Source organism: Abramis brama (assembly GCF_963993115.1).
Source record: "Abramis brama genome assembly, chromosome: 16".
NCBI lineage: Eukaryota > Metazoa > Chordata > Actinopteri > Cypriniformes > Leuciscidae > Abramis > Abramis brama.
Window position 1 is genome coordinate 4786110 of NC_139978.1, and position 15956 is coordinate 4802065.

At 38.5% G+C, this 15956-nt stretch overlaps 1 protein-coding gene across 1 annotated transcript in view; it reads right to left on the bottom strand.

Annotated features, from left to right (window-relative positions):
- Window positions 1–15956, bottom strand: part of nr6a1a (nuclear receptor subfamily 6, group A, member 1a) — a 36105-nt gene that overhangs the window by 10360 nt on the left and 9789 nt on the right. The window contains exons 2-6 of the mRNA XM_084087282.1: window positions 9416–9646; window positions 4640–4695; window positions 2863–3029; window positions 2457–2666; window positions 131–385 (exon numbers count right to left, since the gene is read on the bottom strand). Of these exons, the coding sequence (XP_083943408.1) occupies window positions 131–385; window positions 2457–2666; window positions 2863–3029; window positions 4640–4695; window positions 9416–9646 (919 nt within the window). The remainder of the gene's footprint in view (window positions 1–130; window positions 386–2456; window positions 2667–2862; window positions 3030–4639; window positions 4696–9415; window positions 9647–15956) is intronic.

A 15956-nucleotide genomic window follows, 5' to 3' on the forward strand; every position in this document is an offset into this window, starting at 1 on the left:
TTTAAACAACGTGGTGCAGGAAGTGAAAATGAAAACTGCGTCAGGCTGGAACTAGCAAAGACACACTCGCGTCGCGCCTGGCGCTGCATTGCACCGGTGTATGATGGGGCCATAGATGTGTGTTCCTCACCTCTGCAGCTCTTCGTCTGTCGGGGTGTATTTGTCGGTGACGCCGGCGAGGTCTCCGAGCACCTGAGCGCTGTAGACCGTCAGACAGGCCAGCAGGATCAGCTCCTGCCAGGTGGCGCTCAGGAGACGCGTGTAGTCCTCGATGGACAGCTCGCAGAAGAAGGGAAGCTTCTTGATCCAGGAGATCTGTCTGAAGAGAAGCTCGTCTGCCAGCCGACACAACAGCGCGAACAGCTCCACCTGAGTCACCCGATACCTTCGCAGGACAGAGAAAGAGCGTCATGTGAGGCATCTGGATTCCTATATTTTATGGCTGTAAATAAATTGAAACATGAGTGATTTTAGCTTGAGTGATCATAGCTTTTCAAAAAGTTTCTTGACCACACTGAAATCATCTTTATGTGCATGTGTAAAATGCAATAAAAGCTCACTGAGGTGATATGAGAGACCAGACATAATAAGTTCTCACTCTATTCTTCTGGTATGATCATTTTAATAACAAAATATCCCTTCACTTACTGGTGCATTCGGGTCACACTCAATCTCCACTCCACATCTGGTCTTAAACACAAATCGCCCTCGTGTTTTGACGCAGGACAGCAATTGCAAGTAAATTTTCTTTCCCAGCAAACAAAAATATGTTCTAGGAACATTTTCCTAGCTTTTCCCATTATGAAACTGTTATTTCTGGATGTTCTCTGATCATTCAAAACATCAATGTTGCTAGCATGCTTTAACACATTGCTAACAAGTTGTTAACATGATTTTGCATTCAGCTAGCATCATTTATCATGTTGCTAACTTGATTTAACAAGTTGCTAACAAGATTTAACACATTGCTAGCCTGTTGCTAGCTGATTAGCATGTTGTTAGCATTATTTGACATTTTGCTAACATGATTTAACATGTTGCTAACAGGATTTAGCATTTTGCTAACATTATTTGCCATGTTGCTAACATGATTTAACACACTGCTAACCTTATTTACCACGTTACTTACATGATTTAACTCATTGCTAACGTGATTTAACACGTTGCTTGCATTATTAAACACATTGCAAGCATATTGCTAACATGATTAACATGTTGCTAGCAATATTTAACACATTGTTAACATGATTAACGCATTGCTAGCATGATTTAAAACGTTGTTAACAAGGTTAACGCAGTGCTAGCATGATTTAACATGTTGTTAACATTTACCATGTTACTTGCATGATTTAATACATTGCAAGCATGTTGTTAGCATTATTTAACAAGTTGCTAGCATGATTTACCATTTTGCTAACATGATTTAACAAGTAGCTAACAAGATTTATTTAACACATTGCTAGCCTGTTGCTAGCTGATTAACATGTTGCTAGCATGATGATAATTCATTCTATTAATGTTATTGGAGGAACGTTTGTTCATATTACTTGGCCAAAGTTCAGAGAACGTTCCCTGTTATTTAGGCAGGCACATGCCGGAATAACCACAGATATATCAATCAGTACAATATGTGTCACATGACTAAACACATGTAACCGTTTTCAAATACCTTTTTTACCAGTTTTCGCAGGACAAAAAAGCTGTCTCAGTTGCCGTGTTTCCATTACCCTTCAAATTGCGAATTGAAAATATGCCCAATGGAAACATGTAAATTTCACAAAAACTCCCATATATTGCAAAAAATGTACCTCGCATGAGGTGGTTTTTCAGGCAATTCGAAAGGAATATTTTTGCAAAACTGCAATGGAAACTTTTTTTCGAAATTTTTTTTTTTTGGCATTTACAGGTCACCTGACGTACGTAAAAGTCGATCATTCTTTAAAGATCGCACGGTGTGTTTGGACAGAAGACAAGACAGAGTTCTTCATTAAACTCATAAAAGACAAAAGAATTATGGAAATACTGGATTCTAAACCTCAAAGAAATGCCACAATTTCCCAAGATCTTGAAGCAGAAGGAGGGAGAAACACTCATATGAGCCGCTCACAGTATAAGGGTCTTTCCTTGACATTAATGCTGTGATAACACGCCTAAGTTACGTCTCCTTCCATTAATAATAATGGCTAGTGCGGTGGCTGAGGTATATCTAAACCTACTAACATCCGTTGCCATGATGTTTGCAATGACTTATCGTGAGAGGAAAAAATTACGTTTAGTCGCATAACATCGAATAATGGAAACGCAATCATTTCTAAATAGTTTTTTATCGGCATTTAGAAAATATCGCAAAAGTTTTGCGCAAATCTGTAATGGAAACGAAAGAAAATGCCAAAACGTAAAGAAAAAGATGCGTTTCCGGGTGAATGTAGACGCAGCCTGACGGAGGTGTTGTTTACCCGTCCTCGATGAGCATTGGCGTAGCTAGCGGGGCCAGTTCCTCTGCTGCCACCAGCTGGCTGATGAGCGTATGGCTCTGCGGGTACAGACTCCGCGGCTGCGCGGCGTATCCGAACAGGTGAGGCAGGAACTGATAGTGCTGGGCCATCGCATTCCCAATGTACTGTTCCCTGAAAGCAGCGGTGTAGCCGTTCAGCTCCACAGAGCGGCTGCGAGAGGAAGAGGAATAAACGTTAGAATACATGCAGAACATGTTTATTTGAATGCATTTGAGGCGAATACAAAGGAATCCAGTCTTTAAATTCGTGTGCATTCCAGCTGAAGTCTGTCATCTAAGGAAATTAGTTTTTGTGAATTATTCCTACACTGAATTCCACACTGTTCAGCGGAGCAGGGAATACTCACTTGGATGAAAGTGTGGATACGGGCGAGGGCTGATTCCCATCGGAGACGCCGTTGCCGGGAGAACTGTGGTCACTGTCGCCGTTGTTTCCCCAAGTGTGTTCCGGCATGTTAGCTTCATCCTTAAACTCCTGTCCGGACATGATCCGTTCAATCTCATCATCGGAAATCTGCGCAAAGAGAAATTGTTGATCTAAATTCCGAAACGGTGCAAAATATTATGAGTTAATCATTAAGACCTGTTTTTATTTTTACTTGTTCATGCTGTTGAAGTTGGTCAAGCATATTTGCAAATTTTATTCAAATTTGAAAGGAAGTCATTCATTAAGGCTAAAGGTTTATCATTTACTGTTGTTCAGTGAATTTTTGCGAGCAAGTTGGTTGCATGAATTTTTGTGTGTTGGTGTTTCTTTTTTGTGATTCTGATTTTTTATTTTCAATCAATAAACACATATCATACAGAGAGAGCATTTGGACGAGGATAGAAATAAAATTAAAATAAAGTAAAATAAAATAAAAACACATGCACACAGAACACAAACACACTTAACAAACACTGGCAGCAAACTCATATTGACTGTATTCAAAGAAGCTCTTTAAGGGCAGAGGCTATATTCATCCAGGTGTTCACAGTGGTTGTCTTTGCCTTATTGATCTTTGCAGTTGTAATGTACACTCAAGGCAAACTATATAATGAAATGAGACTATCCAAAATTGTTTCAGGTTTGTGTCTGGGGTTATCCACTGCTGTAAAATAGCTTTTTTTGCAGCTGTGAACCCTGCCATCAACACTCTTTTATCACATAAAGAAAATTGGTACTTTGAATCATCATTCAGTAATAGTAAACAGGGGTCCAAATCCAAATATAGACCTGTAAGATCATGTAACATAACAATCACATACTTCCATAATGGTTGAATCATTGGACAGTCCCAAAACATATGTAGAAATGTACCAGTGGCGTAAATCGCTGGTGTTTCTGACGTCACAAACTACCTTGTAAGCAATCAGATCAACGTGTGATCGTCAACCAGTGGATCTCTGAGCTGAGTGAGTGAGTGGAGGCGGGGCTCATTTGCATATTCATAGAACCACGTATACTAAATGAGGCAAGGGTGTCACATTACATTCAAACTTTTAAGGCATGAAGAATTTTTTTTCAATGAAAAAAAAAGTTTAAATATGTAATTTTGGTGCTCAAAGATGAGTTTTAAGGGATAAAATGATTAACTACAGGGGGACTTTAAGAGAATCTGTCGATTTCATCTCGTAGTCGATTTAGACCACAGGATGGACAGAAAGACGTTATCTATTGACCGTACACAAAGCGCAATTCCATGAGCTCTTAATGCGAATACGACAGAAAGAGACAAAACAGCGTTTAAGTCAAGGCCGTGCAATACAAATTCCCTTTTTAAGTCAATTGATGAGTTCAAGTCATCTTTAACAGTGTTTTATTTTGTCAAAGATGAAGCAACCTGCTATTGTGTGTTGCAGAGGCAATTAGGCCGAGTCAATAAGATGTGTTCTCTAGTTCGCTGGGATCAGGTGCAGACAAGAGCGCTATATGGCTCTTTATTTACAGGCGCTTTAATAAAAAGGAAAAGAAATTCGGGATGAATGGCAGTAATTTGTGACTTTAAAAAAAGTTCTGATGAAGAGAAATTCAAGTATTGAAGATTGCTAAAGAACAAAGAGATCAGGCCAGGCCATCTCATCAGATTTAGTTTTGAGGGAAAAGTGTGTATGTGTGGGAAGTGTGTGAGGGGTTGTGTGTACCTGCACAGGCCCGATGCTTTTGTTCCTTCCTCCCGGCATGCCATCTTCTCTGATCGCTGCAAAACAGAAAACCAAATCATCAACTGAACGTAAATTTTACCTTGGAGATGAGAAATTCTGTGTGCCTATGAAATGCTTCGCCTCTTTTCAACATTAAAAGAGGTTTGTATGTCCCTCAAGTAGGCGATTTAGATGTTAAGAGCTGAAAAAAGTAAAGCTGAAGATGGATTGGTGATGCTGCTCATTCTTTGGCCAGAACATTGACGTTTGGTATGTTATGATGAGCAACCTATTATAAGAGTTTCCTAACATCAATGTTTTGAGTCTATCATTCCTCGCATAATATAGAAAAGCAATAAGCCTTAGAAGTAGAGTAGGCATGTGCGGAGAGGCTAGCAATAGCATGTTCTGTACTTTGTGTTTGAGTCTCATGTGCCACTGAATCTTGCGTTATACTACTGTTATAATGTTGTTGATCACGCAAATGCCCCATTCTAGGAAAAATATTCCTAAATAACCACTAAATAAACCTCTTGTTGTTTACTATGAATAATGCATTAACAGTCGCATTTGTACTGTTAACGGAAAGTGTCAGTAAGTAAGTGCAATGCAAGATAAATAAAAGCATATGACATTTGAGAAAGATCCACAGGTGTGTGTTTGTTATTCATTTGTGCGTTAGACGGTAGAAAAAAAAAAAAAAGAAGTAGTCTGATATTGATCTAAAAATAAATATAGATATAATTTAATATGTGGTTAGTGGTTCTCATCTATGGCTTTAATATTTCGCAAATACTTTTATGGAATTCTGTAAGTAAGGAATAATTTACATCCAGCCGGTTATTATCACATGGCTGAGTGGAATACTTGACTCTGATTGGTCAATAGCGTATAGCAATAATGTTATTCGTACATAACAGCCGCTGAGAACAGAAACACGGGCTCGTTCCATTGCTAGGAACGTTTTTTCTTCGTGGAAGTTTTGCATTTGGTGAGCTAATAAAATATTAAAACTCAGTCAAATAAAATTTTTGTGCACAGTTATTTAATAATGCCATCCAGTATCGTGGACTCGCTCTCTCTCGTTTCATACAAACGCAGCTGCTGACTACCCTGGTAATCCAGAGTTCTCGCGAGAGCACAAGTTGAATTTGCTCAGCGAGTTACTCTGGTGTCGAGTAATGATGCTCATTAAATATGCTCCTCGATCTGAGCTGCACCAATCACATCGGGTTATCTGATATAGGCGGGCCAGAGGCGAGATGACGACAGCGCTGCGACGTCGAAGTCATTAGTAAACATTGCAAGATGGCTATGGATGAACACCAGTTGTTTGAAACGGCTTTGGCCGCTACAATGAACGAGTTAGACTTGGCTTTTTATCTAAAAGAGGAACAGAAGACGGCGCTCGAATCCTTCCTTTGCAAGAAGGGCGTTTTTGCTGTTTTACCGTCCGGATACGGCAAGAGTCTAATCTACCAGTGAGCTCCGCTGGTAGCTAAGCGTATGGGGCTTGTTGTGATTGGTCGTAGTGTTATCCAGTTGCGTGCAGTGAGATTTTCAAATGCATGCTTGGTGCCGCCCCTCGAGCTGGCTGATTTTCATTAGTCGACGCCAGACCATTAAACTTTCAGATTTAGGTCTGGATTTTCAGGCTATCAGCTGCCGGTTGTTATCTCAGAATAAACCCCCTCAGGCTGATGCAAGACCGCTTTGTGTCGGGGTCCTCATCACCCTGTCTGGGTTTATTCTGAGATGACAACCGGCTGGATGTACATTATCCCTTACTTAACATACCGCTGGATGGCGCAGTTGACCAATCAGAATCAAGTATTCCACAGAGCCGTGTAATGATAAAAAATAATACCATTTTGTAACACAGTGAACATGCATTCTTTCTGGAGATGCATGACTGTTTTGATAAAGTATTTGACTTGCTGTAGACACATTATATTAGGATTACAGAACTACATTACTCTGCATTGTGAAGAGCCAGTGTCGAGGTCCGGCACACTTCTTAACGCTTGCTGCCAGTTTTCCCCCATGTTAGTTTACCATATGAAACACCTGATTGGTAAGACTCAGTTTGTGGAGCACATTCCCCTGCTGTAACCACCAATCTAAATTAATCTAATCTACTTGATTGCTATCAGGATGTGAAGAGAGTTTCAACCTGTATAACTAAAAGTGTTTATGTAAAACACTGCCTGCCTTTAACTGTGGTAAAATCACTGAAACGCACAGCCTCAGGTGGCTTATTGCTTTTATAAATTTGCAACTGATTTAAAAGATTAATATTTAAATAATAATTCACACATCATTAATCATTAGGTTCATTAGTCGACTATGTAATATGTACTATATAAATAGAGTTTAATTTGATGAGGTCAAAAATGTGGCTCATCCAATTAGATTAAAGGCCCTAAATTGTTTTTTTGTTTTTTTTTAATTGATGGACAAACTTGTTTCCCCTGTGAAAAAAGTGTGCTAAACTGTATTGAATGTGCACTTGTAGTGTTTTTTTGTTTTGTTTTTTTGTTTTTACAACTTGCAGATAATATAATATTACTGAAATAAAAGGCAACTTAAGTGCATTAAAGAGTTCACTTTCATGACTATGTTTCTTAACACACTTAAGTACGCTTTTAAAAAATGCAAGGTAACACTTTATTTTACAGTGTCCTTAGTAATAACAGTTATTTATGCATTACATTACATGTACTTACTATAGGGTTAGGTTCAGGGTTAGTTGCATGTAGTTAATTATTATTACTCAGTACTTAAATATATAATTACACTGTAACAATGACACCTTAAAATAAAGTGTAACCGCATGCACTTTGTAATAATGTCAAATGAACGTTTTACTATAAAGTACATTTTAAATCATTATGATTTCATAAACTTTAAAGAAACACATTTATTTCGATGTGTTGACTAACAAACTAAAGCACATGTGAAGTACTTGATAAGAAACTATAATTTCAACTGTAGTGTGTTATTAAATATTACTTTTAAACTAGTCAGTATATTCTAAATGTATTAAACTGCAACTAACAATTACAAGTGTGTAATTACAAATATATTTAAATACATGATATGCAAGTTTCAGATTTATAGAGTATATTTTATATTTAGCAGAATATATTTTAGTTTACCAATAAACGCTTATCGGTTCACTTTAACCATATTTCAAAGACAACCGGAGTAATTCTGAAATTTCATATAAAGATGTATTTAGGTTCTATTTAAGTGGTTAAAAAAGCAGCACTAAAATCCAGCTAATTGCATTTAATTTAAACTATAATACTTTTACATTTAATTTCAGTTGAAGTGCAATTAAGTGTCTAAAATCACTGCATTCAGTTTGCATTTAAGTATATTATTTCCATAAGCACTCTTTTTAAAAGTATGCTAAAGTGTATCTCTTACATCTCTCTTTCTTTAGGAAGATTTTGCATTGACCATTTGTAGAAACTAACATTAACACTTTATTTTACAATGTCCTTGTTACATGTTACATTACCATAGTAATAACAGTAAATTATGCACAATTACGTGCAACTAACCCTCAAATCCTAATTTGACCCTAACCTTATAGTAAGTACATGTAGTTACTTAATATTACTCAGTACTTAAATATATAATTACACCGTAACAATGACACCTTAAAATAAAGTGTAACCAAACTAATATTCTGTACGTGTCTCAGCTATAGTGTATAAACAGTTGTATAACTTGTATGCTGTACATATGGGAAACAAACTCATAAGAGCTTTGATAAACCCATTTACAACCAGTATAACCACAGTCATCTGAAGATGTTTCCTAGCCCAAACATAATATGACAGTAAGACATGGTCACTAGAGGGCAGTGCTGATTGGTTTAATGCATTTTCCCTTCTGGACCAGTTCATACTAGTCCAAGCTGTATAGGTCACCTGATCGACCAGCTGGAAAACAAACCAGCAGAAGAATCTGAAGCTAGCTCTGCGTCTCAATGTCCATATATCCATCCTAAACAGTGTGTGAGATTAGAGTAAGTGTGTCCCAAAGCATATTATGTTAAAAAGAGTGTGTCAGAAGTCCCTGGGTGGTCTACTATTTCCGGTGGGTTTTGGAAGTGTAGATCTGTGCTCACTATAACGGCTAATATTACCCACAACCCACTGCGCTTTGGAGGAGAAACTACAAACAAGAGTAAAAAGTGTTAAAAAACTACAAAACATGGCGGATGTGCGTGACCGACGGTAAGAGGTTTAGATAAAGGTTTGAGTGACTAATCAAAGTTTAACCTGATAGAAAAATATTTATTTAATGTTATCAGTGTTATATTTCATCTGCAACAATAAAAATGTGGACTTTTATAAAGTCTGTTTGGCCATTAGCTTTTAAATGCATCATTATGCATGAATCTGAGGAGAGTCTCCGCATGAAAGACCCGCGACTGCAGATCATCGTGCATCTGCATTTCTCTCCGATACAGAAGGATGACATTAAATGTGGAGGATTTTAACTGTGACAAGATGATTGACAGGTCAGTTTACTGTGACAGAGAGCAACCGTTAAAGACGCAAGTGTATGACGTGATAGTTTGTCCCGAAGCTTGATTTCTCTTCTGCTACACACTCAAAAGTATCTACTTTTTCTTCACAAAAAGAGAACATACTTTTAGGGTGTAGTATAAGTAGGCGAATTGAAACGCAGCATCAGTTCAGTGAAATGTTTTAGCCAGGTTAATCTAGTGTGATCTGTGTGTGACTGTTGACCTCTGACCTTTGCGGTTCATCCCCATCTGCAGGCACTTGAGCAGCCGGCAGTACTGGCAGCGGTTGCGCTGTTTGCGGGACATCTCGCAGTTCTTGTCGCGACTGCAGCGATACACACGCTTGTTGCAGATGCTGCGCTTGAAGAAGCCCTTGCAGCCCTCGCAGGAGATGATGCCATAGTGAAGTCCTGTGGCCCGATCTCCACAGATCAGACAAGAGCGCTGCTCAGCCTGGTCATCTGAGGGAAACACACACACACACAGACAGTTTAGACAAGAGCACTGCTCAGCCTGCTCATCTGAGGGAAACACACACACACACACAGATGATTACATTACTTTAAAATGAGTCCACCCCCCAAGATTACGGTTATAAACATGAGCCTCGTCTGAAAGGCAAAGGCGGAGGTGTTGCTGTAATCTATAGTAATATCTTCAGAATCACGTCTTGTTTCAAATATAATTATTTTGAAGTGTTGGTGCTTAATGTAACACTATCTAGTATAAATGATAAATCACGTTTGAGATTTGTGCTGGCGACTGTATACCGGCCACCAGGGCACCATACAGACTTTATCAACGAATTTGCTGACTTTCTATCAGAGTTAGACTGAATAAAGAATAAAGTCCTAATTTTTGGTGATTTTAATATACATATAGATAATGAAAAAGATGCATTGGGATTGGCATTTAAAGACATTCTGAACTCTATTGGAGTTAGACAACACGTGTCAGGACCTACTCATTGTCGTAATCATTCTCTAGATCTAATATTATCACATGGAATAGATGTTGATGCCGTTGATATTCTGCAGCAGAGCGATGACATCTCAGATCATTATCTAGTCTTGTGTAAATTACATTTAGCGAAGGCTGCAAAGTCGACTCAGTGTTATAAATATGTTAGACCTATCACTTCTGCCACTAAAGATTGCTTTATTAATAATATTCCTGATCAGTTTCATCATCTCAGCATCCCAGATAGTTTAGAAGAACTCGATATTGCAACAGAAACTTTTAACTCTCTCTTTTCCAGCACTTTAGACACAGTTGCTCCTTTGCGCTTAAAGAAGATTAAAGGAAATAGTCCAATGCCGTGGTACAGCGAGCACACTCGGGCCCTTAAGAGAGCAGCCAGAAAAATGGAGCGCAACTGGAAGAAAACAAAACTAGAGGTATTTCGCATTTCATGGAAGGAGAGCTCGATTACATACAGAGAGGCCTTAAAAACTGCTAGATCTTTCATTTAAAGGTCACATTTCTAGTCTCTGTAAAACCAAAAATATATCGAAATTACGTCATATGCTCTCAATGACAAATGCGGGACAATTAGTTCATGTGTTCATGACCTCAAGGCTAGATTATTGTAATGCTCTACTGGGTGGTTGCCCTGCACGCTTAATAAACAAACTACAGCTGGTCCAAAACGCAGCAGCTCGAGTTCTTACCAGAACCAGGAAGTATGACCATATTAGCCCGGTTCTGTCAACACTGCACTGGCTCCCTATTAAACATCGCATAAATTAGAAAATATTGCTGATTACTTACAAAGCACTGAATGGTTTAGCTCCGCAGTACTTGAGCGAGCTCTTAACGCACTATAGTCCTTCACGTCTATTGCGATCTCAAAATTCCGGCCAGTTGATAATACCTAGAATATCAAAGTCGACTGCTGGCTGTAGATCCTTTTCCTATTTAGCACCGAAACTCTGGAACAGCCTTCCTACCATTGTCCGGGAAGCAGACACACTCTGTCAGTTCAAAGCTAGATTAAAGACACATCTCTTTGACCTAGCATTCACATAACACATTATAGACTTCTATAAGTCAATGTTAGGCTGCATAGATCAGGTCAGCCGGAACCGGGAACACTTCCCATAATTCCTGATGTACTCGTTACATCATAAGAAAAATGGCGTCTACGCTAATATTAGTCTCTCTGTTTATCCCGAGGTTTACTGCAGTCCGCCGGATCCAGGCCGCATCCAGATCTGATGAAGGACCTGCGCCTGAACACACACGAACACACACACACACACACACACACACACACACACACACACACACACACACACACACACACTCCAGATCTGATGAAGGACCTGTGCCTGAACACACACACACACACACACACACACACACACACACTCCAGATCTGATGAAGGACCTGCGCCTGAACACACACACACACACACACACACACACACACACACACACTCCAGATCTGATGAAGGACCTGCGACTGAACACACACACACTCTCCAGATCTGATGAAGGACCTGCACCTGGACACAGACACACACACACACACACACACACACACTCCAGATCTGATGAAGGACCTGCGTCTGAACACGACGACAGCGCAGTCCTGAAGTGTCACTAGTCTCTCCCCTGTGAAGGCCTCCTTCCCTTTACCTCAGTACAGATAAAACATTGTCAAATGATTCCAGTTCACATGGAAACACGGAAGCGATAACAAAAATCTGTGTCCTTTTTTTAAGGCCAGACAAAAAATTTTTTAAGGCCAGACATTTGCTGAGGTCAATTTGTAAAGATAGACCACACACCTTGCACACATATATATTCAAACGCTATAGACTAAACACGTAATACGCATGAGCACGCCGTCAGCGTTCTCACAGGTTCACGGTTTTGAAGTTTGCTTGCACCTTGGAACCTATTTCAAGGTTAGCGTTCTCGAGCCCCAGGCACTGTTGTTGTGCGAGTGAGCAGCCGGAGCGTATTAAGGGTTTTCTGTTAGAGCGGTGTTGTGTTAGCGGCCCCTAAGTTAATAACTAATGATCTTTGCAATGGAAGTGAATCAATCAAAACTAACTTTAGATGGACAATAACTTTATTCTAGAGCTGCTGTAAAGCCAAAACAATCTGTTACTTTAATTCCTATTATCACTGTAAAGCTGCTTTGAAATAATCTATATTGCTATAAAGCGCTATATAAATGAAGAGCGCTGCTCAGCCTGGTCATCTGAGGGAAACACGCACACAGATTAGGATCAGCATATTGATTGATGTTTTCTGTGTAATGATTTGTCTGTCCTCTAGGGGGCGGAAGTGTTCTTGTTTTATTTGATAATAAATTCCCCTATTGAAACAAGCTTTGTTAATGTCCCTCTTTTGTGTTATGGCTGTGGCCGTAACAATGCACATAAAGTAAAGTTAAAGTTAACCACTTTATTAATCCCATAAGGGGCAATTATATTAGAGCAGTGGCATCACATCACAAACTAAAAAATGTCTTCAGTGTCACATGATCCTTCAGAAATCACTCTAATATGATGATTTGAACATTTCTGATTGTTATCAATTTAAAGTCAGTTGTGCTGCTGCTTCATATTTCACTTGTAACCAATTTAATGAATCCTTGCTGAATAAAAGTATTAATTCCTTTAAAAAAAAAAAAAAATCTTAGTTTTGAATGGTAGGGAAAATGAATGTATGATTTTGAGTAGAAAATGAACTCTAGACGTCACAAAACAGCAAGTTTGAAGCAATGAAACAACAGAAGCAATAATGCAACCTTATTAATTATGCATGCCCCAGTGCATGATGGGAACACCAGTATCAGAAAGTTGAGTAGGTTTTACTTCATATTATAACGTTGATATTTAAGATTTAATTTCTACAAGCTTAAATTTCTACAAGCGAAATCGCTCGCTCTCTTGAGTTGACACTTATTTTGAATAAATAATTACTCCACGACCGCTAAAAAAACACGTTCTATATAGTACGAATGTAATCTGGACGTACTTCATCCGCCATGTTGTCATTATCATGTGATCTACCAGCGTCGCTTCACTGTCATTCATCAATCCTGTGGCCTCATGGGATAGTAAAGTGTCCATCACATACACACTTCATCTCACCAGAAGTATAAGGTAATCTGGGTGCTTTTTGCCTACTATATGAGCACTGTGAACTCAGACATACTTATTTTGTCACATACTGTGTTTCGCCTACTATATATAGTAGGTAAGTGTGTGATTTCGGACACAGTCCAATCCAAACACACACACACACACACACACACACACCCTCCCCCGGCCTGTGAGCAGATGGGTTGTTGCCATGGTAACGGTGAATATGCGAGGAATGTGCTAGCTCACCGCGGATGACTTAGCGAAGAAAGGGTTCAAACCAGGAGCAGCGGAAACACATGAGCTCAGCGAACACTGATCCAGACCCCCGTCTACACTACAATCAGGAGAGAATGAGCCTTTCACATGCAGATCCCTCAACTAATCACTCTTTCTCATTAACACTCTGATAAGCTTGTTTGGAAGTCAAACCGTGAGGCAGAAAACACAATGATGAACAGCTGTCTTAATTCCAGCTTGTTAAATGAAGAATCAGTGACAAAATGCAGTCATTACAATTTATTGAATGAATAATTAATTTGAACTGATTCGGTCAAACATATTTGCATTAGTGAATCACCTTTTGAAGACTGTCCTGTATCATATGTAATGCTCGATTTCTAAATGATCAATGTGATCAACACTTTGGCTGAAAGACCTGATCTTGTTAGTAATATTTCAGGACGAACACTTACTGGACTGAAGCGAGTTTACGTGATTCAAACGTGAGTATCAAATATGATCATCAGGCTTTTGAGGAAGTTTATTTGTTCATCTGTCAATCATCATTATTGTATTGCATTTAAAAACAGAGATTCGATCATAAAACTAAGCATTTGAGTATCAGCTTACCAAGACATTATTGGCAGATATAGAGTGACGACTGATATTTATAAGCGTTTTATGCAAGTATCTGCTATCCTCTTATAAAGATCTCACTGATTTACCTTACAAGGTCATATAACATCAGCGTCTGCAGCAAACTGCATATTTTTGCTCTAAAATTTAGGGTTTTTTCCTCGAGTATGAGCTTCATATTCTCAATATATCATACTTTATAAGCCATAAACTTTTTTTGATGTTTTTTTTTTTTTTTTTTTTTATCTAAAGGTTCAATAAACTGTTCAATATCAGCTTCTGCAGCAAACTGTATATTTTGTGTACTTTTCCTTGAGTATGAGCTTCATATTCTCAATGGATCATACTTTATAAGCCATGCACTTTATTTTGATGTATTTTTTTCATCTACAGGTTCAATAAACTGTTCAATTAAAAGAAAAAAATTGATTTTTCTGACTCTTACTTCACATCTAAGGCTTTTCAGAACTAATATAGCACTTAAAAGCATGCATTTAAGTCATGCTTTGATAAATCAACTGAAACTCAAGTGTTTCGAGCAGCACTGTGCCCTCTCTCTGTGCGTGTGCTGAAAGATCTTCACGCTCTGAAAGTGTAAAGTCAGGATAAAGCACTACAGAAAGTCAAGGCGATAAACACAAACAGGGATATTTCCCGGTGAAAGAGAGCGAAGAGAAGAGGAAAGAGCCGGCGGGGTCAACGGACCATTAACACAGAGTTCATGTCATAAAAGCAGGGTCACGGCCCCGTGTCTTTTCTCTGGATGCGAGAGGGAGTTCCAGCGGAGTCAAGCACAGGCCATTCATGCCATCTGACATCGCTCTCTCTTCAGGACAGAAAGATTACAGTGCAAATGCTGTCTTTTCACCGCGCTTTCAAAGCAGGAGCCGAGAGAAGTGAAGAGGTCACGAGTGCAGAGACAGTCCGGGGTTGTACCGGTGTGAAGTGTGTGTTTCAGTCTTCATTTACACTCCCTCTCGGGGTTTAAAGTTCATATTCTGACTTCAAGCGAGAGGGTTTGCTTACTAACATTGGAAATGGTTTGCAAATGAACGGAATATATGACAGATGACTGGCTGACTGGGGGAAAAATTATTATTTTTTATATTTTGTTTCATTATGTGCTTCAAAAAAGGGGTGACAAGAAAATCAATCGCTCGTATGACCGTGGATATCGAGTGTTTATAATATACACTAGTGTTCAGAAGAAACGAGGATGTGTTTACTTGATCAAAAGTGACTTTAAATACATTTCTTTTGATATTTCTGTTCATTATAGTATCATGAATAATAAATTGCATCACTGTTTCCACAAAGAATATAAACTGTTTTCAACACTGATAATAATCATAAATGTTTCTTGATCATCAAATCATCATGAAGGATCATGTGACACTGAAGACTGGAGTAATGATGCTGAAAATCACAGGCTTTGATCACAGGAATAAATTACATCTTACCTTATTATTCACATAGAAAACAGATATTTTAAATTGTAAAAATATTTCACTATTTTTACTGTAGTTTTGATCACATAAATGTATGTTTGTTTGTGTTTGTGATTTAAAATTAAGCAACATAGTGAGGTTTCTATGGTTTAAAATGGCACAATTCATTTCTGTCAATCAGTTCACTTTCCATAAATCTATGAATTTTTTCATGCATTAAGTTTTAGTTGAAAAATGGGTTATACTTTATTTTAAGGTGTCCTTGTTACCGTGTAATAACAGATTTAAGTACTGAGTAATATTAATTACTTACAATAGGGTTAGGGTTAAACACACCCTTATCTTAACCCTAACCCTATTGTAAG